Here is a 27833-nt window from a genome sequence, read left to right on the forward strand (position 1 = left end):
GCATGCAGAGCTGGTGCCAGGGACCCAGGGACACCAGCAGCAGGTCTCCTGTCTGGGTCTAGTCCCCAGGAGGGTGTCCACCTCTCAGAGCACCCCATGCTGCCCTCTGCCCCAACCTGACCTTCCCCCCAGGGGCCAACCTGGCCAGGACCCCGGCTCTCTGCCACTTGCTAGCTCTGTGGGGGGCTGAATATAGCCCCCAAGGTATGTCCACCGGAGCCTGTGAATGGGACCTTGTTTGGAAAATGGGTCTTCGCAAGTGTGATTAAACTGGGGATAATCCAGATGAAATCACCCTGGCTTATCCAGGTGCGTCCTAACTCCAGTGACGAGTGTCTTCAGAAGAGCAGAGACGGGGAGAAGACGGAGGCAGAGGCTGGACAAGCCGAGGAACCCCAAGGGCCGCCAGAGCCACCAGGAGAGAGGAGAGGCCTGGAACCACCCTCCCTCAGAGACCCCGGAAGGAAGCCCTGCAACACCTCGATTTCTCACTTCTGGCCTCCAGAACCAAGAGAGAATACGATTCTGCTTGAGACACCAGGTTGAGGTGCTCTGTTACAGCAGCCACAGGAAACTTACATTCTGGGCCCTCTCTGAGTCTCAGTTTCCCCATCTGTACCATGGGGCAGTTGGAACAGCTGCTACATGGCCATAGTGGGTTAGCAGAGAGTTCAGCCCCAGGCCTGCGGGGAAGGGCCGCCGTGGTCCTAGTGATCTATGGGCTCTCCCAGGGTCTGGGCGAGGCCACACCCAGTTATGTGGTGGGGAGCACAGTCTCACGGCCCTTCCCATGGGGCTGCAGGGCCCCGTGGAGCTGCCGGGTCCACTGTGTGGGGCACACGGGCTGGGAAGGCTGGGCGAGGCTCCTGGGAGCCGTGGGGGCCTGGGGAGGCCCACAGACTGCTGAGTGAGGCAGCGGGGTCGGGGCAGGGATGTGTGCAGGACCGGCGGGCGGGCGGCCCAGATGCTGCTCCACTGGCGCTCGGATCTGAGTGGGTCGGAACCGCTTGCCATCAGGGTGTCTCCCAGCGAGCCGCACGCTGCTCACTCCACTTTCCAGGGAGGAACCACAGGGCTGGACAGCCGGAGGCAGTAGCGACAGGGCACCCTGCACACCCCGGGAAGGGGACGCCCGACGCGGAACTCAGAAGCCTTTCATCAGGTGAGCAAAGCTGGACGTGGGGCGGCTCGCGGTGCATCTCCATCTGGGTAAGGAAGGACCTTGCAGCGCCTCACACCTGGGCTTGGGGTCTTCCCCGTGTGTCCCCCATCCCTTATGAATCTATTAGCTATTACAGACAGACATAAATGAGAATTGAAGAGGGAGACAGGGACATCAACAGGCGCGCACCCAGGCGTCGTGTCTCAGCCCCCACCGGCTGCTGGACAGGAGGCCCCTGGGCCAGGGCTTGCCCTGCGGTGAGGTTGGCTCTGCCATGGTAAGGACCCTGACACTGGACCTGCAGCCCTGCTCGCTCCTCCTAGGTCTCACTGATGTCACAGTGGCCTCATGGCTAAAGTGGGTGAGCCCTGGGGGGATGACTAGACAGATAGATGGGCCAAGCCAGCGTGGGCCAGGCTGGGGGTGAAACAGTTCATTTGTTCATTCATCCACCTGTCCACCCATCTACTCACTTACCCATCCACCCATTCATCCATCTACCCACTCACCCATCCACTCACTCACCCATCCACCAATCCGCCCACTGACCCGTCCACTCACCTATCCACCCATCCATCCATCCATCCATCCATCCATCCATCTATCCATCCATCTCCCCATCCACCCACCCATCCACCCACCCTTCCACTCACTCACCCATCCACCAATCCACCTACCTGCCCATCTACTCAATTACCTGTGCACCCATCCACTCACCTATCCACCCATCCAGTCACCCATCCATCCATCCATCCATCCCCAATCCATCCATCCATCCATCCCCCATCCATCCATCCATCCATCCATCCATCCCCAATCCATCCATCCATCCATCCATCCATCCATCCATCCATCCCCCATCCATCCATCCATCTATCCATCCCCCCCCCCACCCCTCCACCCACCCTTCCACTCACTCACCCATCCACCCATCCACCTACCTGCCCACCTACTCACTTACCTGTGCACCCATCCACTTACCCATCCACCCATCCAGTCACCCATTCACCCATCCATCCCATCCATCCACCCATCCATCCATTCTGAACATTTCTTTTGTATCTGATTCCAAAGTTTTGAGCTGGCTGGGCCTCCAAGCCCTGGGTTTCCAGCAGGGGAAGCCACAGCTGGATCAGGGAGGGACCCACCCGAGATCACTCAGCAAGCTGGTGCCGGACCGGACTCTCCACCCTGGCCAGGCTCTGCGCACTCTGTGTCCTTTATGGGGCTCCCACTCCCAACGTCTGATGTGTGCAGAGACTGTGGGGGAGCGCTGTCTGGCTGTCTGCCCCTCTTCCTGCCTGCAAGCACCCAGGCCAAGGAGACGACAGGGGAAGGGTCGCCACACCCCCTCGGCACCGTCCTTCCTCTCCACACAGCAGAGACAACCCGCCTGGTGGCTGATAGGCATGATCTGGGGTGGGAGGTGCGTGGGGAGACCTGGGACCCATCAGCCGAGCTTGATAAGGGCCCGCTGAAATGTTAGCAAAAATATTTAGACAATAAATGAAGTATCGGGAAGGCGTGCGTATCTTTAAGAAATCAATCATCTTGTGCGGTGTGTCTGGACGCTCGGCGCCAAGGCGGAGATAGCGACCGCTGGAGAGATAAGGGTTAATCAGGGATTTAACTCTGCAGGAGATAAAGGTGCAGGGAAGCGCAGGCCGGCTCCTTCCTCCCTGGCTCCTCTGCAAGAGCCTCAAAGGCCTCTGGTTTCTCTGGCACTGGCTTCCTCACTCCCCTCCGACATTCTCTCCCCATCTGGAGAGGGCTTCCAACCTCGTGCCAAGTCTCCCCAGGCTGACCTGTGGCCCAAGCCCCAGGGGGAGAGAACCCCAGAGAGGAGGCTGCAGGTGGAGGAGAGGGTCTCCCACCCTCAGTCCTGTCCTTACGGAGCCTGCCAGGTCTCGGGTGGAGCGGACGTGGGTTCCAATCCTCTCTCTACTATTTGATCCTGGTCCCTAACCTCTTGGAGCCTCAGTTTCCTCATCTGTAAAATGGAGATGGTGGTACTGCCTCACAGGGCAGGGGAGGAGGAGATGAGGGGCTTGCGTGAGGATGGGCGCATGGCAGTGTGTAAGCCAGTCTGGAACACACACTTGTCCATCTTGGAAGGGGCTGACTGTCCCCAGAAGGATAGAGAAGAGGAGAGGTGCAGGCCCTGCCCAGACCACACTGACACTCCCCATCCTCAGCCACTTGGCTTTGTCCTGTCACTGCTTATGGGTTTTCTTGACACTTGGAGAGTTCAGAGACAGAGACACGGAGCTCCCAGCCCACCCACTCCTTCTTCCAACCATTAACTGCCCCCCAACAGCCTGCCCTCTGAAGTCAACTGCTGCTTGCATGCCTCCAGTGACAGGGAGCTCACTGCTTCCAGAGCCAGCTCTCAACACACAGCTTCCATCCTCCAATGATGCCAAAATCAGGCTCCTTCCACGGAGTCGAAAGCCACCACCTGGAGCTTCCACTGTTCCATCCCTGCTTGGGACATGGGATGAGAAGGTCCTACCTCCTACAGGGCTACTGGCTACAGTGCCCACTGAGCTGTACCCCGTGGTAAGCACCACACATGGATCACCTCATTTAATTCTCCCAGCCGCCCTGGCCACTTCACAGACAAGCTGCACCTCTGCCCACACTCTCCTCTGCCGGGAGGGTGGAGGGTCTGCAGGCTCAGGCTTCAAGGACCCTTCAGGGCTCCCCTGTGTCCCTCCTGAGGTCCCAAAGGCTGAGGAAACGGAAGCTCAGAGAGGTCAGGGGCCTGCCTGGGGGCACACAGCAAAATGGCCAGGAGGTAGGAGACCCTGGGATCCAGATCTTGCAACATGGGGCCATGAAGGTGGGCATCCTCCCTCCTGGGCCAGCCTCTCGCAGACTCTCCAAGCACCTGGGCAAGCACCTGCCCCTCTGAGCCTGGCAGCTCAGTTGTGATAGGCGGTGTGGGCGGCCCAGGGGGCCTCAGCTGGGTTGCACATTTGGACCCCAGGAGACTTCAAGCTTCTGAGGCCCAGGCCCCAGCCCAGAGATTCTAACTTAGCTTGACCTGCAGCCCAGGTTTTATTACACACAGGAGTGGGTGGGGGCTGTGAGCGCCAGTGTGAGGGTCTGCAGCTGGGGATTCTGCCTGTGGCTCCCCACTAGCCCCATGGACACTGCTGCAGGCCGAGTTCTTGGGGCCCTGGTTTCTGCCGCTGAGAAGTGGGGGCTCTAACTGCCAGGCTGGAGCTGGTTAGAGCTGTCAGGGCAGCATTTGGCCCCCAGGTGCGGGGGAAGCCTCACCCACATATCCCCGCCACTGCCCGCAGACCAAATGGAGACCTACAGGAGGCCCATGCCTGGGGCCTCGGGACCAGGAGACACAGCACCGCAGGGCACCTGCCAGTCAGTGCATACCCTGGATCAAGCCACACCTGAATGCCACATCAAGAATCAAAAAAGGCCCAGGCTCTGGTTGCCTGTGCACATTTGGGGTGCCGGAGCCTGGGCTTGAGGGGACCAACCTGGGGTCCCGTCTGGCGTCCTAGAGAAGTGCTATCAGGGCTGGAGGTGTCCTGCACACGCTTGTCCTGCACAGGCCCTTCCCAGTTCCCGTCATACCGTATGATGCCCGTTCGCCCATACTTACTTGTTCGTTTCCCATACATTGATGTCCTTTCTTAAGTGAAATGTATTTTAAAAGGAGCCTTTGTACCCCCTGCAAGAGGATGCCAGACCAACTTGCCATAAACAGAAGGTAGTGACCCCGAGACAAACGATGGCCCAGTGGTGAGGAACATGCTGCCTTGGATGGCACTGCCCAGGTGGGGCTTCTGAGTCACAGGACTGGAGGGGTGCTGAGGACACTGAGGTACCAACGGCGCCCTCTCCCTGTCATCAGAAGGACCCACAGGGACGGAAATGGACGAATCTTTCACCCTCTGCCATGGCTGTCCTGAAGCACCCAGAAATCACCTCCCTTATCACAGCGGTGGTGGCGCCTGTGAAGTCCCTGCCTGCTGCCCCAGCCACAGGCCAGGTCCAGCCCCACCGCTTGGCTCCTTGTTGCTTCCTCCCCTTCAACACCCTTCTCCTCTGCCTCGACAACTTCTACTCATCCGTCAAGGGCCTGCTCAGGGAACCCCTCCTCCAGGAAGCCCTCCTGTGCCCCCAGGCAGTTAGCTCCTCTTTGTCCCCCTGGTGCCAGCTCGCACCTCCCAACAGGTTCCACTCGAGGTGGCAGTTGCTCCTGGGCTGGAGTCTGGCCTGGGCCTGGCCCGGGGGCCGAAGAGGCCTGGGCCCTGGGCTGGCCGCTGCCCTGGCCGCCGCCCTGCGGCTGCTGGGCGGGCTGGCCGGGGTCGGGGCTCCTTACCGGTTCCTCCTGCCCAGGGGATGAGGCTCTGCTCTGGATGCTCCCGCGGAATGGGCCCCAGGACAGGCCCTCGGCGAGGCCGCGTTGAGCCCGCACGCACCTCTGCCCATCCTGCAGCACCAGCTCCAGCTCGTCTGCGGGGAGAGACATCAGAGGCGTGAGGAGCGCCCGGCCCTGGGGACTGCCCAGGTCCAGCCCCCCCGTAGCCCCCATCCCCCCAGGGGCAGCCAGGGGGCTGTGGGGCAGGGGAGGGAGGGCAGCCCCGTGGGCCTGGGCCTGAGTTACACGGATGGTGGCTGGTGCCCGGGTTCTGGGGGCCACGTGTCCTGTCCGAGAGAGGACAAGGAGGGGCCTGCAGCTGGGTCTGATCAGGCAGGCGTGTGGCTTGGGGACCGCTGCCGCCTTGTCGGGACGTGTGTGCCTCCCGAAGCCCAGGGTGCACGGGTGGAGCCCAGTCACCCCGCTGCTTACGCTGGGCGGGCACAGAACAGGGTCACGGCGCAGACGAGACTGCCTCCCGCCCCTCCGCACGCTCCTCCCGGCCCCTTCCCGTTGGCCTGAGCCCTGACTCCACAGAGCAGGCCTGCAGGGCAGCTGTGGAGAAGCCGGGCATTGGTTTCTGCGGCTGTAAGACGGAGACCTCAATCCTTCCTGCCTCCTCAGGTTGGTGTGAGGACCGGAGGAGTTAATCCACCAAGCACGCTCAGCACAGGGCCCTACAGGGGGAAACTGAGGCACAGCGCCACACACTCCTCCCCGGCCCTCGGCAAAGCTGGAATCTGCGCCCAGTGGCACTGACGTCAGCTCTGACCACTCCCTGCAGGTCGGCAGCGACGGGCTGGCGGGGACCCCAGAATGCTGCTGCCCCCATGCACCCTCCCAGGACCTCTGCTCGCTCTCTGGAAAGGTCTGGGCCCTGACTCTCGCTGAGGGTGTGGCGCTCAGGGGCTGCTGCTGCCTGTGCCGTGGATGGGGCCTTGGGGTCGGACCGGGTCTGCAGTCAGGCTCCTGGGTTCAGCCTGGCCTCGCCACACAATCCACGTGACCTTGTGAGTGGGCTGGATGGTGGCCCCCAAAAGACACGTCCACTGGAACCCGTGAGTGTGCCCTTCTTTGGAAAGTTAGGATCTCAAGATGAGACTGTCCTGGATCATCCGGTGGGCCCTACACCCAATGACGAGGGTCCTTAGAAGAGACACGCAGAAGAGAAGAGACAGGGGAGAAGCCCAGGAGCTGGGAGAGGCGGGAAGGACCCTCCCGGAGCCTCCGGAGGGAGCGCGGCCCTGCCACACCTAGATTTTGAGCTTCTGGCTCCAGAACTGGGAAAGGACAGATTTCTGATGTTTTAAGGCACCAAGGATGTTCACATTTGTCAGGCTGCCCGGGAGCCTCACACCTGGCACAACCCACTGGCCCCGAGCCTCAGGGTCCTCACTGGACAGGGGACGGTGGTAGCCACACCCTCAGAGGGTGGCTCCTCCCCAGGCCACCCACCCTCTGCCCATGAAGGCCGGGCCCCCTTGTGCCTCAGGTGCCACCCAGCTGCCTGGGCCACGGAGGCCCCATGTGGCCTGGCATGGTCCCCGTGTGAGCACACTGTGGCGGCCCCACTTCCTGGAGCCCGATCGGGCAGGCTGTGGCCTTAATGGGCCCGATTATCAGATAACTGCCGGCCTAATGGCAGAGATAACGTGCAAATACGCCGGGAGGCCCGGCTGAAACGTTCTAACTGGGTCCTTGTCTTCCCCAGGGCAGATAAGATGGCAGGGGACCAGGACGAGGCTGCAGAGGCCGGCGCCCCTTTATCAGCCCGTGGAGCGGGGGGCAGAGGCTGACTCTGTCATTTTGCGGCCCGCCCACGAGGGGCTGTGTCCTCTGCCAGCCCACCCAGGATGCCTGGGTCCCGGCCTAGGGCTCTGCCCACAGGCCACCCTCTCCCCTGGCCCTGCAGGGCCTGGCGCCGAGGGGCCGAGTGAGAGCTGGGCCACCATCAGGGATGGGAGTGTGGCCCGGCTGGCACCCACTCCTGCTTGAACGGCCCTATGAAGTCGGTCCTCTCCTCATGACCCCTGGACACATGAGGAACCCCAAGGCCCGAGAGGCCAGGCCGCTGGCAGTGGGCGCCAGGATCTGAACCCAGGCCGCCTGCTCCAGATGTGAGCCGGGGCCCTGGCCTCTCGTGTCCTGGGTGCAGCTTGGTCTCTGGTCCCCCACCCGGTGGGCCCTCAGGGAGTGGGTGCATGTGAGGGGCACTGAGGAGGAAGAGGCCATCTAAAAGGCCAGCTTGCTGGGCACTCATTTGTCCGTTGTCTGTCCGTCTGTCCAGCCATCTGACGGGTCCAAGCTCTGAGGCTGGAGGGAGCCCACCGTGGACCGAGCCTGTGTACTGGCCTCCCCGACTCAGGGCAGTGGGGTCGAGGGGGAGTCATTCAGAATCCTAACACCGCGGCCCCCCAACCACCCTGGACAACCAGACGCGCTCTGAGCCACACAGGTGCTGTTGGCACCTGGGCTTCTGGACGGGGACCCCACGTGCCTGTCTGGGCTTTCGTTCTCCTGCTGGGGCCACAGACAGGACAGGGACGGTGGCTGTGACTCCCTCATTTCACACACTTTCCTTTCAGTGTCCAGAACATGCAGGAAGCAGCCCGTTTCTGGCCTGGTCGGGCATGGAGCCCCCACGAGGAGACGATGCCTTTCACCTGAGGCCGGTGCCCGCCTTCCTGAGGGAGGAGCAACGTGGAATTCAGCTCAGTCTTCCCACGTGTGGCCAAGTCCCACCCAGACTCGGGGACACAGCGTGGTGGGGGGCTGGCCTAGGTCACCCTGCGAGCGAGGAGGTGTGGGGCAGCCCTAGGCCTCCCGTCTGACCCAGCTTCTCACACCTGTGGGTCTGGAGGTCCCTCTCCCGGAGCCCTGCCTCTGGCTTGTCCCAGCCCTCGTGGCGATGGAGGAAGGGGGCAGAGCCATGCGCCACCCCGCCCTGCCCACGCGCGCACACATAGGCAAACGGCTGTGCTCCCTAATCGGAGCCCCAGAGCCGCTGAGCCGAGCCTCCCAGATAACAGCGTGGCTGGTATTTCCCACGGCAGCCGCTCCATCTGCTGGGTATCGTGCACCACCAGAGAGAGGGCTGGCTCCTGATAAAAGCAGCCGTTCCACATGCCTGGGGGCAAAACCCACCACTCAGGGCTTGCTGGAGACTGGCGAGGCCTGGGAAAGGCGGGGAGGCCAAGGAACCGAGGGACCTGGGCTGGGGATCGGGCAATGGTCACCATGACAACATAACTCCCTGGTCCGGAGGAGGCTGTGTCTGAGGGGCTGTGTGTTCGAAAGGGCACCCCCTGTGAGTGGATGCAGGGCCATGGCTGGTACCTGGATCTCAGCCTCAGCTCATCCAGTGCCCTTGTGCAGTACACAACCTGTGCAACAGTCCACGGTGGCCCGGGGGATATTTAACATCCATCTGCTCAGATAACCTGTTTCCAGCTTCTAGTTCCTGCCCAACTCCTCGCGTGGCTGAAATGGGGTCAAGCAGGTGTTTAAGCCCAGTTGCACCTAGCAGAGACCCTCTCCCAACCAGATGTAAAACTGCATCAGAAAAGTGGGGGTGGGGCCGGCCCCGTGGCTTAGCGGATAAGTCCGCGCGCTCTGCTACTGGCAGCCCAGGTTCGGGGCCCAGGCGCGCACCGACACACCGCTTCTCTGGCCATGCTGAGGCCGCGTCCCACATACAGCAACTAGAAGGATGTGCAACTACAACATACAACTATCTACTGGGGCTTTGGGGGAGGAAAAAAAGGAGGAGGATTGGCAATAGATGTTAGCTCAGAGCTGATCTTCCTCAGCAAAAAAGAGGAGGATTAGCATGGATGTTAGCTCAGGGCTGATCTTCCTCACAAAAAAAAAAAAAAAAGAAAAGTGGGGGTGGGTGGGGCATCTACTCCTGGAAGACTGAGACCTCAAGGCTAAGAAAAAACAGAAGTCTGAATGAGCAAAGGCAAGGGGCTGGGAGGCGCTGAGTTGGGGGTGGGAGCTGGAGGCAGAGTGACAGGCAGGGGAGACAGGTAGTTTTAAGCAGTCTCTGTAATGGCCGGAGAACACAGACAGTGGTGGCTGTGGAGGTGGTCAGCCCCACTGCACGGACAGGAGACCTGGGCCCAGAGAGGCCCAGGAGCGCCCCAGCCACACGGCGAGCTCAGGCTGGAGGTAGGACCAGAACCCGGGCCTCTGGACTCACGGCTCAGTCCTCACTCAGCCACAGAAGCCAGTGTGGGCCCTGGGGCAGGGGCCAGGGAGCCTCTGCGCTGGGGGGCTCCCAGGAAACACGGGTGGTGGCAGCTCTGGCAGTGGGCCAGGCAGGGGGGCTTTCAGGTGGAGGTGTCCTCCCAGCAGCTTCCTGTGACTGGTGTCTCTCTTTCCTCCTTCCAGGTCCAGACAGCTGGGGGGAGTGGGGCACAGAGACGCCAGCCCCAGCCAGGTCCTGGCCAGTCCTCTGTGCTCTGTCCACCCTGGTCTCTGTTCCCTCAGCTGAAGACCGGGGGCAGTACCATCTGCCCCGAGAAGTCACAATCCTAACGATCCCTGGTCCCCGGTCATGGAGCCCCAGCCCAGCGCCTCGCACAGTCTGCAGGGATTCCTCCCAGCTATCCACCTGGTGTTCTGAGGGGGAGACTGAGGCTCAGAGCGGTTAAGTGACTCGCTCAAGGTATGCAGCAGGCAGATGGATTTAAACCAGAGCCCTGCGCTCAAGGCTGAGGCCTTGATACCCTATCTGGGCTTTTCTGGGCTGGGGCAGGAGGCGACAGAGAGGACAGGAGGCTGCTGGGGGAAGGGGAGAGGGTAGGTGGGCCAGCCCCTAGCTCTCCCGGCCCGTGGCTGACCCTTCCTGCTCTGTCCTCAGTTTCCCCAACTGCAGATGTCTCCTCTGGGGGAGGGGCAGGCCTGTGCGGCCTGGGTGGACCCCCCACGGGGGTCAGGCCACCTTTGTCCCAGGCACAGCATCGGGACAAAGACTGATTTGTTCTGGCAAACAACCCCACGCACGTTATTTCCAGAACAAACACGCCTCGCTGGGATTCAATTTCGCCCCGAGCATCTGCGAGGAACCGGATGGGACGGTTCCGATTTTGTGTATTTACATGATTGCAATGTCTATCCCGGCCTCAAAACCCTCCGAGGGTGTCCGGACAGGACGGAGAAAGGAGGCCGGGCCGAGCTGGTTGGGAGAACTGGGGTCTGGAACCGACAGGCTGGGCCACGTCCTGCCTCCGCCCGCTCTCGCTGGGCCTCAGTTTACCCGCTGGGCTGGTGCTGAGAGGGGAAAGCCGCGTGTCAGCCGGCGAGGCCAGCTTCCTCCTCCGGGCGCCCGGCTGTCCTGAGGCCTGGGGCCCAGCCCAGCCCAGCCCTGCCACTGAGCTGCTGCCCTCACACCTGGCCTTGGCCCCAGCTCTGCCCCACGCCTGCGCCCTTGGCGGCCCCTTGACAACATGCACGACAAGCCAGTGAGGAGGTTCTGATCTTCCCGCCCCACCGGCTCAGAGAGCTCAAGCAACTTGCTCAAGGTTGCACAGCAAGGAAGGGGTGCAGTCACCCCACCCAGACGAGATCCGAGCTCCTTTCTGATGGAAGATCCAGAGCTCCAACCCGGACCATCTGGCTCCAGAGCCCACCATGCCCAGCCATCCCAGGCCTCGGTTTTCCCCCCTGAGCAATGGCTGCAGCAGGCGGCTGGCAGCTCTGACTCGGGCGGCCCTGTGGGCTGGCAGGAGTGGCCGTGAGCCTGGGGGCTGCCTCCTGCCCCTGCTGGCTGGCTCCTCCTTCCAGGGGCCAGGCTGTTGGTGCGAATGGCTGGCGGCCTCCAGAGCACAAAGTCCAGCTGCCCCGCGGCTCCCGCCCTGAACAGGGGGCTCTGGGACTGGCTGCGGGTGCCCACCTTGGGGCACTGCCAGCACCCACATATCTAATCAGCCCCATCGCTCTGCCTGGCCCCGCCTGTGGCTTCCGTGGGCCAGCTGGCCCCAGCTCTGTAGGGAGCGGCCCTATCTCAGGGATCACGCTGTTTGCCTTTGATAAAAGTCACAAAAAAGAGAGAGAAAAAGGAGCAAGTGAGAGAGAGGAGGAAAACCCCAGGGGCGAGCAGGCCCCGCCCTGGCAGAGTTCTAGAAGTCTCCATGGGTGGGGGCCCAGAGTGGGGCGGGCTGGGGAGCTATGTGAGCCCTGCAAGTGTGTGCTTCCAACACGTCCTGTACCAATGTGGAAACCAGGTCCAGAAAGGGTGAGCGACTCTCTCAAGGTCACACAGCAGATCGGGACTGGCAGCGGTCAGCGGGGTGGGGCGAGCCAGTCCCTCTGTCCCCCCTGGCCTGGTACCGGCTGGCACAGGCTCTTTCGCAGTGACGTGCTATGGAGACTCATAGCTCAGCCCCTCCCACTGCAGACGCACCTCACTGGATGCCCCCACGACCTGGAACACTGGGGGTCTGTGCCCTCTTTACTGGGGTGGCGTGACTTGCCCAAGGTCATCTCCTCTAAAGTCCAGCCAACTTTTCCTGCCCCCAACTTGACCCTCCTGACCGAGAAAGCCATGAGCTGGGTGACAGCGGAGGCCCGAGAAGGACAGAGAGAAACCACGGGAGGGGGAGGCCGGCGCTCCTCTGCCTGTCCCATGTGGCCACCACCATCCAGGGTCTGACTGTCCCCTCTGCAGCTTCAGCAACTGACCCTGGCCCTGCGCTTCTGGGACGAGCTGCCCCGGGGTGGGGATGGGAGGCTGACTCCTCTTAACCCAACCGGTAGGGGGTGATGCATAAACCTCTCCAGCCCAAGGGCTCTAACCTGGGTTGTTCCCTGACACTGCTAACTGCCAGCTGGACAGGCCACTTCCCTCACAGCCCTCGGTTTCTCCTCGTGTGAAACGGGGGATAAGAGCTCCCCCCACAGGTCGTGTGAGGGGAAACGACACGGCGGACATGGTGTGGGAAGGACAGGGCCTCGCACACAGTAGGTGCTCACTGAGCACTCAAAGGTGCCTGACTCGCGGGCAGCCAGCGGGCCGGCCGGGCTCAGCGTCAGTCCCTGCGCGACCTTGGCCAGGCCCACAGCCCCTCTGCGCCTGGGAACAGACAACGCCTCTGTGGCTCTCAGCGGTGACGGGGCGACCTGACGGCTCAGGGATAGAGCCACGTGACCAGTCCCCTCCGAGTCCACGGGGGTGCCACGGGGGCGGGAGGCAGCTGCAGCCCCAACAGCCACCCGGCTGGGCACCCCTGGCTCCGGTGCGTTGAGGGGCTCGAGAGTGGCCCGTGGTGGCAGAGCTGTGGTCACATGGCCACACCAAACAGGGCCCTGGGCAGGCACGGAAGGCCACTTCCTGGGCAGTTATTTCGAAGTGAGAATTGAGCCCAACCAAGTGCGATGGCACCACTGGCGGCTGTGGGAACCTGTCTGTAACGCCCAGGGCCCCCAGCTGGTCACCTCCCATCCTGCCCTCTGGCCACAGAGCCTCCTGAGTGGGAGGGGGGTCTGTTCTGCATGAATGCCCAGGCACCGCGCATGTGTGACCCTCCCGTGACCCAGCAGGAGGGGGCAAACCTGGGCCTGGGGAGAAACGGTGGGGGGAGGGCCAGTTGGGGGTGTTCCCATCAGCTTCTTGGAACATCCCCCCTGGGCCCGCCGGGTCCCACCCTGTCGGCCCCTGTTCTTGCCTCTTGTTTACAGATGGGGCAACAAGGCCCAGAGGAGGTGGGGACTGGCTCCGGGTCCCCATGTGGGACTGGGGACGGGCTGAGGAGGGGACACCCTCGTCCTGGGGCATCAGGAGAGCCATGGGGCTGTGTGTGGGTAGATGCCACCTCTTCCTCAGGCCCACACGCCTGCTGGAGCCGTGCAGCTTCTCCCACTTGGGCTGGTTTCCCCAGGCCTGGGGCAATGGCAAGATTCCCACCCAGATACTGACAGGCTTGGTGCTGTGCTTCAAGCTGTTTCACCCTTTAGGGTGTGGAGAAGGCTGACATGACCACACAGCTCGAGGTCCTGGGACCAGGAGACCCAGAGCCACAGGGCACCAGCCAGCCAGTGTGTCCTCTGGATCAAGCCACACCTGAATGCCACATGAGGAAACAAAAAGGGGTGGAGCTTGCTTCCAGCCCTGGCTCCATCACCAACGGCTACAGCAGACCCCACCCCATCCCAGGCCTCAGGCTCCCATCTGTGAATTATGGGGACAAAGTGTGGAGGGGACACGGGTAAAAGAGCTTTGGGGGAAAATGGTGGGGTCTGTTTCCCCTGCTCTGTGCCAGTCAAGGAAAGCAAAGCTCAGAGAGGTCACGGAATTGTCTGAGGTCACACAGCCAGCAAGTGGCCCAGGAGAGTCAAGCCCCAGGCCCTCAGACCTCAAACCCATGACCCCAACCAGGCAGCATGCCCTCACTTGCAGCGGATCTGGCACATTGTGTGGCTGGGCACTCCCGGCCTTAAGCACAGTCCTGTCCGCATTTCACGGTTGGGGGCAACCGAGCCAAGCGGGGCAGGAAACCCCCAGCTGCCCAGGCCGTGTGCACGGGCAGCTCCCAGGCCCCGCCCACGGCCGTCAGTAGGGCCAAGGTGGAAGGAATAATCTGCCGTGTGCTGCGGGATGGAGGTGATGGTGCCCGCCAGATAGGACGGGAGCGAGGGAGCCGCAGATGCACACTCAGAGGCAAAGCCACCGAGTGCTCAGCGCATTAGTGGCTCTCGGGGGCCTGGGGGGAGGGTTTCCACCTGCCTCCTGCCGGGGCGTCCCCCCAGAACCCCTCGGAGGGTCCCGACCGCCGCAGGAGGGCCAGGGTCTGGAAGAGGCAGCTGGAGGGGCTGGGGAGCTCCGAGCTGACGACACGCATAAAACGGGGATGGGCTGCCATTGTTTGAAAACCAGATCTCACCAAGGATGGCCTCACGGGGAAACTGGGGAAACTGGATGCCACGGCAGAGCCAGGCTCTGCTATATGAAGGGTCACGACCCGCTGGAGCCCCGCAGACAGTGACCGCCTCCACAGAGACCACGCCCACGCCCTGCGCCCATGCGGGGGCCAGCCGCAGGGCTGCACCTCCATCCCATCATTTTGTGCTGTTTTATGTTACTGAGCGTCCAGCACTGGAGTGACAGTGACCAGGACCAACGCCCAATTCACTGATGGGGGTCAAGACGAGAGAATTTCTGGGAACCGCCCCCTCCTGCCTCCCGGGTTCCCCCACTCCTGCCCCACCACTGCCTGGGGAGGTCTCAGCTCATCTGCCCTCCCCCACCCCGATGCTCTCTGCCCATGGCCCAGTGGGGTCCCGCTGGCCTCTGCTGGCACCCAGCCCCCCGAATGCCCAGGCTGAGTGGGGTGCGCAGAGCCAGGCCCTCCCTGGAGGGGGTTCCCTTCTTATTCCAGGTCAGAGGTTTTCCAAGGGCTTCGGGCCCAGAACCTTCCTAAGTTTCCTGCAGACCTTGCACTCACAGTGGCCGGTTGCAGGGGGCTGGGCTGGAGCGGGGAGCCCGGACCCCGAGGCCTCATCTTGCAGGGTGGGACACACCTGAGGGAGCCCCTTGGGCCCTGCCCAGCCTGTGGCATCTGCCCGCAGTTCTCTTTCCACCGGACACGGGCGTGTGTCCGCCCACTGGGCATGGTGCCATCTCTCGAACCTCCCTCTCCCACCATGCTCTGCTCCGTGGCTGTGTCACGTGGAGCCAGCTGAGCTGGGCGGGGCCGGCAGGTGACGCTCCTGGGAGTTGGTGGCAGAGGGGGCTGGCAGGGTGGCACTGGGCTGGCTCCAACGTGGACCAGCGGGTACCAGGCCAGCACAGGACCTGGGGTGGGGAGGGCCCTCCAGGTGGGGACCTCTGTGCCCGAGTTCCCGCGTGCGTGCAGCAGGGGCAGTGCCATCAGCCGCCGGCCCCTCCCGCCCATGCCGGCTTCATTGTGCCCTGAGTGCCCACTGTCTCTAAGCCACGGGGCTGACATCTGTATTTTATTACTTCTCAGTCCCCCCACTAGAATGTCAGCCCCTTGGGCCAGCGTCACTGATAGCTGTGTCCCTGGGATCCAGCGAGCGCGTGTCTGGAGGACGGTGGCAGGAGGCGGAACTGAAGCTGGACGCCCCGGTCCAGTCATCAGCCTGGGAGAGGGGACAGCTGGTCCCACTGGGTACGCCCGCCTTCCCTCTGCTTCCACTCTCACGTCCTGGACAGGAGGTGTCCTCCCCGACCCTGGGGAGACTCTGGAAGGCCCAGCCTCCCCACGGGGCTCCAGCTTCCCTGAGGGGCCCAGCCACACCCCCTGCCCAAAGGGGGGGTGCAGGGGGTGCCAGCTGCTCTGGGCCTGGCCTCCTCACAGCTGGGGGAGGGGTGGTGGGCCCAGCCGGCTCTCAAGCCACCCGTCTACACAGAGGAGGCACGGGGCGCAGGTAAGGAGGGACGGCTGGGCTAGGTCGCCTCGTGCCGCCCCCAGGCCTTGAGTCCGCCATGGACGGCCTGCCAGCCGACGTGATGAGGGACGGGCTGGGGTGCAGGAGCCCTGCCTGGGCCCCGCCCCACCCGCCAGCTGGTGCGTGACCCTCTCTCCTATCGCTGGAACATCGCTGGGTTATTGATTTTTTGACACAGAACAACAGCCCATCTTTATGGGGCTGAACCCTGGCCCAGACTAATGGTGGAGCTGGGACCGCCAGGGAAGAGCCCCAGTGCAGGACGGGGCCCGGCTCCCCAACCCGGACCTACAGGGGCCTCTCGCCACTGGCCCATCCTGGGAGGGGTGGCCGCAAGGGAAAGGGGGCCTGGGGGCTGGGATGGGGCCCGGCCTTGACCACCCCAGGCCCCAGGTGGGCGGCGGGGGCCGCAGAGGAGCCTCCCTCGGGCCCAGAAGTGCCTTCTGAGGCCCTGTGGGCAGCTCGGAGCCAGGGCTTGGAGGAGGTGGTAGTGGAGGCTGAGCCCCCGAGATGGGGCTCCTTGGGGTGGGGACACAGTCTCAGACACTCCATCCCCTCGGCACAGCCGAGAGCAGCTGTACTGGCAGGAGGAGTTGCGGGCAGGCAGTGGGGCCTGTGGCTTTTTAGGGGTCTGAGTGTTGGGCCCAGGACACTGCCCTGCACCACTCTGCGATTTCTGGTGGGCCTGTCCCTGCTCCCCACCCTGGATGGAGCCTCCCCTTGGCTCCATAGAGCCTGAGAACCACGGCTTCCCAGACACCTCGAAGCACAAGGACTCATGGTCTCTCTTGGCTTCTCGAAAAGCTAAACACCCTGGGTCTCTGGGCCTCAGTCTTCCCATCTGCAAAGTGGGGAGAAGGAGCCCCTTCAGCTCTGGGCCCCAGTACTGTGGTCCTGGAAGATCCCGGGCCTGAGAACTGTGGTGGGGGTCCCCAGCTCTCCCAGCTGTGCCTCGTCCTGGCAGGCAGGCTGGAAGCAGGATGTGTGATAATGTAAGAAAATACCTCCTGTGCAAACAGCTTATCTGGCTCCTATCGGCCTGGGCGGCCTGGCCCCTGCCCCCTGTTTTTCCAGGGGCCGACGCCACCAAGGGCCCTTCCTTCCCGTTGGCCTCCAGCTCACCGCCTCGGCCCCCACCTGCCAGCCCACCCTGGTCCCTGCGCCGGGCTGGGTGTGGACTAGGGGTCCGGGCCTGCTCACTGGCCCTCACAGGGCCCTGTCTCCTCTGTACGTGGGCAGGAGAGGTGCGTGTGAGGGTCCAGAAGGAAGGGCCCTCCTGCCACTGCCGCTGCTGGGGGCCTGGTGCTGCCCCCAGCCTCAGGTGAGTCTGGTCCTACCCCGGCCTGGCAGGCACCCACCCTGCCTGGGGGGCAGCAGTGCGCACTGAGGTCAGCCAACACCATCGAGAATATCATGACACTGACACCACCCATAGCAGGGTGAGTCCCTGAGGGGTTACAAAGATCCTCCCAGAAAAGAGCAGAACACCCCCAGCACCTGCCGATCCTCTATGAGCACCGAGCACCGAGCACCAAGCACTCGCTCCGCTCACAAACGAGGCGTGTGCACATGGGGAGAGAGGCTGCGCCTGGGGAGGGCTGCAGGTTGCCCACGGCCCCATAGCTCTAACTGGGGCACTGGGCCCCCACCCTGGGGTCCCCAAGAAATGACCCAGCATGAGGCAAGTCCCTGGAAATTGTTGAAGCCCCCCTCTTGTAAAAGCTGTGTGTGCTCGTGGCACTGCAGGACCAACTGACACTGCTTTCTTGGCACCAATCGACTCAACCCTCAAACCAATCCACCGCAGGGACTGTTACTCGCCCTTTAAAGATGAGGAGATTGAAGGTCAGAGAGGATCTGGTCACATGGTGAGGCGGGGTGGATGAGTTCAAACCCAGGCCCCTGACCGCTGTCCAGTGCTCTGTCCTTCATGCCCCTTGAAGGGGAGGCAGGGAGAACAATGACCCGCCAGAGCAGGGCCTGGGGAGGAGGGCGGAGGAGGTCTGGCGCAGCAGAGCCCTGCCACCTGCACGCAGAGGGCACAGGCCAGACCCCTAGACTAGCTCCCTCCTGCTGCGCCTCTGCTCAGGAACCCTCAGGGCTCCCACTAGGCCCCGAATTGATCACTCTGCCACGGGCCCAGCAGGAGCCCAGGGCCAGGCTCCACAGGGGTCCGTGTCCTGGGGGCACTGTCCTGGGGCCAGTGCTCACTCCCACCTCCACTCTTCGCCCGGCTCCCATCTGTCAGGGTGACTGCACATGCCTCCTGAGACCCAGCAAGGCCCGGGCCTGCAGGGGCGGGAGGCGGAGGGAGCAGGTAGAATTTTGGCAGAACCAGTAAAGGCTCAGGGGCCAGGGAAGGTGCTGGTGGCGGAGGGGCCACCCCAATGTTAGCCCCGGGTCTGCTGTTCCCACCCGAGGCCGTCGGTGCTGCATGTCCTCCCCCCCCGTGTGCATGCGGGAGATGCACACACAGGCGCGGCACTGGTTGCATCTGTGTGGAATTTGCTTCTTTTAGATCATTTATCCCTCTTCTTGTAGACATTTTGCAGGCCAGCAAAAGAAAAAAATAAATGACTCGCTATCTTCAACACGCTGCGATGACTATCCTCGCCACCCTGTGCCTGTCCACGCCGAGATTATTTTTCTGGGATAAGTTCCTAGGAGCAGACCTGCTGAGTCAAGGCGAGGGTGTCGCAGCCGTGGGGGCTCCGGCGGCCCAGCCTGAGCACTTGGGCATGAGTGCACGTGGCCGGGGCCGAGGGTGGACCGGGTCCCAGAGCCCACTGCATCCATCAGGTCCCAGCAGCAGGGGGTCTCAGTGACAGACAGGGACACTGAGGCTCAGGGAGGCTGCAGGACCAGCCCAGGGCCCCATGGGGACCACGGGTGGACCTGGGACTGCCCAGATGGATGGTGTGGCCCATGTGGCCCAGGGAGCTGAGGTGCCCCGTAGGGGAGGGCATGGGGAAGGGTGGATGCAGAGGCAGGTCCTGGGCGGGGAGGGGCGCGGGCCGAGGCGGCAGGGCCCCTCCCACTACGACACACAATCAGCCCCTGAGATAGCATCGCAAGAGCATCGCGCCTCAGTTCAGGCCTGCTCACCCTTTTGGGCAGGATATGACCAGCCCTCGAGCCGATGGCGGCCCCTTTCTCCCATCTCCGGGGACCGATCTTATCAGCCTTGTCCACCACCACCGTAGTGGAAAAGTGCAGTGAGGAAATCAAGAGTTACGCACAGAGATAGAGGAACAACAAATAAATAAATCAGAGGCCGGCCGCACAGCGCGGGAGGGGCATGCAGGGAGCAAAGCGTTAACCCTAGGGGGCGGCGTGCCTGGGGTCAGAGGGGCCTGGGGCCCATACTGGGCCTGAGAGGCACCGCAGCCTCAGTGTCCTCATCTGTCGAGTGGGTGCGATTGGGGGCCCCTCCCTGGGTGCAGGGAGATCCCATGATGACAGTGCCTGTCACGAGGGCAGGGCCACCTCCGTCTCCCTCCTGGCCCGTGACAGCGGCTGGTGTAAGGGAGGCAATGGCCCGACAGTGACCCCAACACACCCCACCTGAGACTGCAGGACCGCGGGGCGGGCCCACTGTGTCCAACACTGTGACCTGGGGACCGCAGGGCCGGGGGACCGCACAGCGGTGGGTGTGCTTGGAGAGAGCCACCGTGTCACACGCGCTGCCCTCCCGCCCCCACCCGGGCACGTCCCCAGCCCTCCTGGTCCTCTAGACAGCCTGGACATCCTATCCTTGTCCACAGAGGAGCAGCCCGAGGCCCCAGCGGGAGAGGGCCAGCTGGAAGACAGGTCTGCCCTGGGGCCAGCAGTGGGGGCCTGCCGCCAGGAATAGTGGGGGCAGGGATGGCGCCATGGACAGGGATGGTGAGCACCAATAAGAGTGACAGTGACAGTGCAAGGACTGCCGACAGCACCCGCGGCAGGGCTGGCTCTGGCCCTGGGAAGAGGCGCTGTCCTCGCGCAAGTCACGGCCACAACAGCAGTGGTGGCGGTCCCTGCCTGCGGTCAAGCCAGCCCGTCATCCCCCGGGGCCTCTGGTGGGTGTCTGTGGACATTTACCAGGCAGGCAGCAGGCTCAGGGAGGTGGCTGACGCACCCAGCCACAGGCCCAGCCGCGGCGAGTCTCTGCTTGGGCCCAGGGTGGGGACAGGGAGGGAAACTTCGGGAGGGGCAGCCGGGGCTCCAGGGCCCAGCTGGGGGACCTGCACCCTGCTGACGCTGGGGAGGTGCTGGCAGGCGAAGGCCGGCGCTCAGACACGCCGCTGTGGCCGGGGGCGGACTGGCCGGGGCAGGAAGCCGGGTGGGAGGGCGGAGGAGGAAGCCGGCTCGATTAGCACCCGCGGCCGAGATAGGCTGCCCTGGCCACAGACAGCCACTCCCGGAAGGCGGGTGAGGTCAGTGGGCAGCGCGGGGCAGGCGGCCAGGCCCGGGCCCCACCCGCCACTAGGACGGCCGGAGGACCCGCTGTGCTCCTCGCCGGGCACGCCGCTGCCCGCTGGCCCCCTAGCAGCGCAGTGTCTGCATCCACTGAGGGGCCCGGGAGAACCATGTGGGCTGGGCCAGGGGAGGACAGGTGGGGGCCACCCTGGCAGGCTCGACGGCGGCCTCAGTGCCCCCTCACTTGCCCAGTGGTGGCCCTGGAGCAGCCACCCAACCTCTCTGGGCCTCAGATTCTGCATCTGTAAAATGGAGACCATAGCGTCTGCTGCCAGATTACAGTCTCAGCCTTTTCATGGGTCCCGTGTCAGCTCCTGAACCCCTACAGTCCTCTCTCCACACGGCAGCCAGCCCCAGCCGCCAGCCCGCACCTCCCGCCCGGGCCTCCTCTCTGGGATCCCCCATGGGCCCCCCACAGGGCCTTTGCATAGCTGTGCTCTGTGAGGCGCTTAACTCGGGGTGTCCACAGGGCTGCCCTCTCTCAGCCCACTGAGATCTGTGCAAATCCCCAAACTGAGGTGTGCCCCCCATTTCTCAGTCTGGACTCCTTGCTTAGCCTCTGTGTCCCTTGTCCCTCTCTGACCACTCTCTGCCATGGCTGCGGCTCCAGGAGGGCAGCGGCTGGTCTGTTCTGCTCTGCTGTATCCCCAGTGTCTGTAACAGGGGCCAGTGCACAGTAGGTCCTCAGTAAATAAACGTTCGAGGGGGTGGCGGTGGGGAGCAGCTCCCGTGCTGGGGCAGTGTGATGGGACCGCGGCCGTCTTGCTAAAGGGCCGCCCAATGACCGCCTGCTCCTCTCACAGGTTCTGGCCCCAGGGTGACCCCAAGGTGCAGGTTCCTTTGTGGGGGGTGGAGGTCGAAGTCAGAACCAGGCCAAGGGGCAGCTTCCATGTGGCCAGGGCCCACGTGGGTGCCTGGCGGTCAGCGCCTCCAGGGTGAAGAACCACTAACCACAGTGAGGGGGCTGCCCAGGGCCGAGGGGTCAGCAGCCCCGCCACAGGGGAAGCCATGGCTAGCTCCATGCCTCGGTTTCCCCGCCAGTTAGAAGGGAGTGGGAGTCTTCCTGCGGAGGCCCCTCTGCACAGGGCCTTTCCGGGGTGCTGTGTGTGGCTGGTGCCCACGGGGCAGTGTAGGAGGTGGCATCCGTGTGGGCCAGGCCAGCTACGGAGGAGAGGCCATGGCTCCCGGCCCACCTCTGCCCTGTCCTGGGGGCTCTGCTCAGAGAGATAGGCTGTCCTAAGCCTTGGTGGTGGATGCAGGCCAGGGGTGGAGGCCCCTCCCTGGCCTGGGGACCCATGCTCTGAGGAAGGCTGGGGAGGGTGTCACGGAAAGAGCTGGGGCCAGGAGCAGTGGGCAGCTGAGGCGTCCATCAGCCAGCCAGCCACCCTCGGCTGTGCTGGCCAAAACCTGTGACCTCTGAACTCCGTTTCCAAGACAACCAGCTACCCAACGGGAGCCCCCAGCTCTGAGCTCGCCTCCTCCCTCCTCGCCCCTGCACTCGCTCCAGACCCAGCAGGGCACACTCCGGCCTCAGGGCTCTGGCCCTTGCTGTGCTGTCCACCTGGTCCACTGTCCTGGACGGCAGCTGGTTGCCCTCCCTCTTCTGGTCTTTGCTCAGATGTGGCTCAGCGAGGCCCGCTCTGGCCCCCTATTTGGAATTGCTCCCGCTTCTTTATTTTATTCCAGAGCTTCTCCCTTCGGACACGTGACAGTTTTACTTCATTATTTACTCTCTGTCTCCCTGACTAAGAACATCAGCTCCCTGGGCGCCTGGACTCTGCCGGCACCAAGCAGGTGCTTAATACACGAGTGTTTGTTGAGTGAATAAATGACCTCCTTCTCTTACTCACTCCTGGGCTGTAGACCCCACACATCTTTGGTTCTCTGGCCTGCGTCACCCCCACAACACACTTCCAAGGGGGCAGGACCGTCCCCCGTTTCTGCCAGCACCTGTGGCATGCCTGGCCCCAGTAGGTGCTAGGTAACCCCTGGGAAGGATGGCCGGCCGCAGAGACACACAGCCCCCTCCTAGGATTTCGCTCCGTCCTCCGAGTCTTGGTCTGCTCAGCTGTGAGGTGAGGAGATCAGGATGGGCGTAGGGCCCCCTGGGAGTCTCAGGGAACGTGTCCCTCTGGGGATGCCCAGTGTGGACCCCCTTCCCTGGGACCCCCAGAAGAGGTGGCTCCTGACCCAGCTGCTGGGTCTGGCCCCTGGAGCTGACCCCAGGCTGACCCCTGCAATCAGCCATTGCCCCCTTGCATGCCCCTCTCCCGCCCGTTAATCTAAGACAAATAGGCCTTTGGGGCCGAGATGCCAGGTCCAGTGATAACAAAAGAGCCGAGATGATTTTCCCACCCACACACGCCAAGCTGGTGGGAGGGGATGTGCAGCTAGCTGTATCGGCCCATCTCCCGGGCTGTCCATCAGGACAGGCCGTCCTGCCTCGGCTGCCCGCTGCCCGCCACCCGATAACAAACCTTGAGGTTTGCAGAGAAACTCCGGCAGCGAGATTACTCAGCCGCCCGGCCCAGATAGCCAGTCCGACGCCATTGCTCACGCGCCAGGGCCGAGGATTCTAGCCTCCAGCAGGCCCCCTGGGACCCTGGGACGGGGTTGGGGGGGGATGGGGCTCCAGTCCCCAAGCAGGAAATGGCTGAGAGAGGCCTCCTCCGGCCCCTCCCAGCAGCCGCCTCCCCGTGCTCCCTGGGGGTACTCCCAACCCATTCTCTGCACAGCAGCTGACCCAATGCCCCACTTAAAACCCTTCAGTTGCCCATTTTACAGCCAAGTAAATGTAGGTGTCTCCCTACAGTGCATGGCACTTAACCCAGACCCTGACCGTCCACGCCCCTCCTCTCTCTCCAACCCCAATCCGGCCTCTAACACTCCTGCTACACCCACCATTCAAACCTCAGGGCCTTTGCATGTGCCAGCTCCCTGCCTTGACACCCTCGCCCCCTCCAGTTTGTTCTTTAGGCCTCAGCTTGGCGAAGGGACGTAGGTGCCCTCCTGCGGTGCTGACCTGGTCCCTTCCACCCGGTTGACCCTTCTGCTGACCTGCAGTGCTGCAGGCACATGGCCAGCCTTCCCATCTCTGCCTCCAGGGCCTGGGAGCAGCTGGAGTCAAAAAAGGTGACCCCGATGTTTGGCCAGTTGGATTTCATTTTGTAAACAGTGGTCATCAGGAAAGAGTTCCAGGCCCTGAGACACTTATGGGTGAAGGGGACCCCGCTCCTGGGGCCCTCATCACACAGCCAGGCCAGGAGCAAAGGTGTGCAGCTCGGGGGTGAGGGCACTAAAATGAGACCACCCATCCCCCAAACAGACATAGCCGGCTCAGGTCCCTCTCCTTGTCCCCTGGGGACTGGGCGACCTTGGCCATGCCACTTTACCTTGCCGGCTTCAGCTTCCCTAGTTGTAAAGTGAGGCTCACCGAGCACCCCCGGCAGGGTCATGGGAAATACATGTGTGAAGGGGTCAGCGCAGCTCAAGGCACCGGAAAACCAGAGCAGAAAGTGAGTCTCGTCAGGTCCCGAGCATGGCGGGCTGGTCGTGCTCCATGGTCCTGCTCTTGGCGGGCGTGGGTCCCTATTGCCACTCCATGCTCCCCGTGTCCCTTTCTTCTGAAAGTGGGCCACCCTAGGCAGAGCTGTGGGGCCCAGAGGAGCACCCCTCTCAGGCTCAGCTCTGGGGAGCCCCAGGCCACTCCCTCCGAAAGGCCCCGGCTTTAGAGGGAGGAGACCCCACTTTGCCTCCAGAGTCAGGGTGGGGCAGAGGGACAGACTCTTGCCCCATGGGGACTGTTTGCTCCATGAGGGTTCCCAGTGCTGTCCCTGCCTGGGATGGGCACAGGCAGCTGTGGAGTTGAGGCTGGCCTCAATGTGTCCCTGCCCCACGCCCCCTTCCTTCCTGCTCCCACCCTGCACCCCACCCCCAGCTCCAGTCTGGGGTCCTGTGGACGAGCCTCCTGACCAACCTGTGCCCTCAGGACAAAGCCAGGCCCTGGTCCAGCAGTCCTCCCCCATGGGGAGGCCTGCCCCACTGCCCACAGCGTACTCACCCACCGCCCCATCTCGGCCACCCCCATCCTAGGCTCTCACGAGTGACCTTCTAGCCTCCTCACCTGTCCCTCCACTGAAGGCTCTGCCCAGTTGGATTTATTTTGTAAACAGTGGTCACCAAGAAAGAGTTCCAGGCCCCAAGACACTTGCAGGTGAAGGGGACCCTGCTCCTGGGACCCTGATGGCCACCCGCCTGGCCACCCACTGCTCTGACCACCAAATATGTCCCTGGTCACTCTCTTCCTTCCTGGCCCATGGAGCCCAGGCCACCCTCACAGCCACTTGACAACCCCAGAGCTGGTGGGGAGCCCCCATGGGCCTCCTGGGTTCACCTCCTTGCTCCCAGCTGAGATCAGCACCCACGGGGGATGGCCCTACACTCAGCGGCGGGTCTCCCATTGCTCCCCCAGCCAGGCGTGCCCCCCACGCTGCCTTCCCTCGCTCATCCTCGCCTCCTCTGTGCGGCGTGGTGCGGGGGAGGGGAGGGGAGGGCAGTGGAGTGAAGCCTTCTCGGCCCCTCACCAGGCCACCCTGGGCAAGTCACCCTGCTCTGCTGTCCAAGGGGCTGCTCAGGTGGGAGAAGGCCCTGGAGGGCTCCCAGGGGGAGGGGACCCCACACCAGGAGGCCTGGCTGCAGAGGAGGCTCCCAGACCCCCTGGGGCCAGACCCAGGCCCAGCTCCCACTCACCGCAGCCCCTCCCTGTGTCTGTTTTCTCACGACCTGACCAGGCAGGCTGAGGTCATGCTGACTGCCACTGGACAGAGGCTCAGACGGGGCCATGAGGCAGGCAACAGGCCTGGTGACCCCACACAGTCGGACAGGACCCTCGGGGCTCTCAGTCCTAACACAGCTGGTGTGTCTGCTGACCTGCTTTCTCTGGATGTTCAGTGGAGAGATGGGGGCGGGGGGACCCTTGACCCCTGACCCCTGACCCCTGACCCACAGAGCCTCAGGCCCAGCAGAGGCAGAGGCATGCCCTCCCCCCCCCACCCCCTTCCCCGCCCCCCCCACAGTGCAGCTGGATTATAGATTACGGCATGCTGCTATTTGCATATCAGAATTTTAAGCAGCCAGCCCCTCCAGTGAACAAGGTCATTTAAAAGATAAAGTTACAGAGCTTCCCCTTCCTGCCGCAGCCCGCTTTGAATTTGGGGCTGGCGGCTCAGGCGAAGACAAGGCAGGGCTGGGCCAGGGCAGCCCCCAGCCCAATGTCCCCCTTCCCCAGCCCTGGTGGGTGCTGTCCCCACCTCGGGCTGAACTCTGTCCCCACAGACCAGGGGCTGGGGTGGGGGAGTCCCCTGCTCTGCCCTCCTCCACTCTCCCCAAGGGATGCTGCCCTGCTCAGAGCCCGCCCTCTACCCCCCTTCCTCAGGACCATACCCCACCCACCCTGACCCCCTCCCCATGTCCTGCTCAGGCCCAGGGCCTCCTCCTGCGCCGGGTCCCGCCTCCGAGCTTTTGTGTGGGCCGTGCCCTCCACCTGGCACCCCCTCTGTCAACATCACACGGCCCTTCGGACCGCAGGACCTTCTCGCCTTATGGGCCCCTTTGGGGTCCCCTTCTCTCTAGGACGCCTCACTTGCCCACGCACCCTGCAGCTCTGGGATGGCCTGGCACACCAGCTCCTTAGCGTCAGAGAGCGTTGACCCAGCACCCACTCGGTGCAGGCTCTGCTCCAGCCCTTGCCACCCAAGGGGGCAGCTACTGTCCCTGTGGCTCAGAGCAGGAAGGTGACACCCCCGAGGCCACACTGCAGAGTCACCGCAGAGCTGGGTCTCAAACCAGCCTGAACCCCGGGCTACTGACGGTCGGGAGACCTGAGCCGGTGCAGCAGGGCCTCATGGGCCCAGGGTGGGTGATGGCGTCCATGGGGCCAAGGTGACCGCCACCAATAGGGGAGCAAAAGGTGGCTTCTCCTTGCTGCACGGTCACACGGCTGGCCGGCCAGCGGGTACAGTGTCCCTGTGCCCCGAGAGCAGAGTTCTGGTTGTCTCAGGGAACATCCCTCACCCCCAATACCAGGGGAACCCAGGCTGCCCCAGGCGGGTGACAACAGCGGCAAGGAGCTCGCTCTGCACCAGGGCCTGTCCTCTGTGCACCGTGGGCGTCTCCTCACAGCACCCTCGCGAGCCCGGTGCTCTCTGCAGCTCCACTGCACAGAAGAGGACCCTGCGGCCCAGAGAGGTCAAGCAACCATCCCACAGTCACTCAGCAAAGCTGGACCCAGGCCCGGGCGGGCGGGCTCCGGGGTCTATGCTCCTGCCTTTCAGGACAGCTCGGTGTGTGCCCACCTGACCAGCCAACACTTGAGAACTAAGCAGCCAGCAGCTGACAAAGCTTGTAACTTTTGAAAATGAACACAAACCCCTGAGCACCTCCCCAGCCTGGTTTTGGAACTCTGGGGTCACCAGGTATCAGCCAGGGGCAGGAGGGAGCTAGGGTGGGGCAGTAACGGGGCTAGGCGGTTATGGGCCCCTCACATACTCCGGGATACACGCTCTAGTGTTTACAAAGCCCTTGCACATCCAGGACCTCGTTTGCGTCTGCAGCGCATGTCGACGCCTCCTGGGAGGAGAGGGGTTGGGGGCCTCCCTTCTGCCTGGGGGTCTTCGCCCCCATCTGCTCGAGGCCTTGACCACTGGGGCTGGGCGGCTGCATGACACCCACTGTGAGCTGTGGAGGGGGCACTGAGGCTGGCCTCTCCGCTGTGCTGATACCGCTGGCTCCCGGGCCCCTGGCAATCTCAGTGCCCTCCCTGGGTGATGGGTCTGACAGGGGGAGAGAGTCCCCAGGAGACTCATAAGCCGTGGTCCTGGCCAGCAGGTGGCAGCCGGAAAGGCGAGGTGGGGGCCACAGCATGGGCTGTACCAGGCGTGTGCCCAGCCCTGGGCTCCCGGCTCTGAGGCCAGGTGGGAAACTGAGGCTTGGGGCCCAGTCACCTCCACAAAGCCAGACAGCGCGGGGTGCTCTGCAGTCTAAGCCAGCCCCTCATCCCAGAGGGGAAAGGCGGTGGTGCCCCCCGGGCTGGTGGCCCCAGGCCAGGCGCAGCCGGCCCGCGCTTTTCCCCACGCTCGGGGACAGGGCAGTAGCTGCCCGAGGTCGAGGGACAGACTCAGTTAGACAGGGCGGGAGAAACAGTGCAGGAGGGAGAGAGAGGCAGGCAGAGACGGACCTGCAGAGGGGCTCAGAGAGACAGGGAAGGGAGAGAGGGGCCAAGACGTGCAGGCTAAGGCTCCGACCCCCTGGCTGGTCACTGGGCCGGGCACTGCCCTCGGGGACACTGACCTGGCTGGGCCCCGGCAAAGCCCTGCCACCCCACTGCTGGCACGGGCGGCCCCCACGAGATAAGAG

General features: G+C 63.5%; 1 protein-coding gene across 1 annotated transcript in view; it reads right to left on the minus strand.

Moving 5' to 3' along the window:
• Positions 1-27833, minus strand: part of ZFPM1 (zinc finger protein, FOG family member 1) — a 79067-nt gene that overhangs the window by 15093 nt on the left and 36141 nt on the right. The window contains exon 4 of the mRNA XM_087419813.1: positions 5514-5647. Coding sequence (XP_087275939.1) covers positions 5514-5647 — 134 coding nt within the window. The remainder of the gene's footprint in view (positions 1-5513; positions 5648-27833) is intronic.

Source organism: Ceratotherium simum, chromosome 30 (genome assembly GCF_057802395.1).
Source record: "Ceratotherium simum simum isolate JZ-2026a chromosome 30, ASM5780239v1, whole genome shotgun sequence".
NCBI lineage: Eukaryota > Metazoa > Chordata > Mammalia > Perissodactyla > Rhinocerotidae > Ceratotherium > Ceratotherium simum.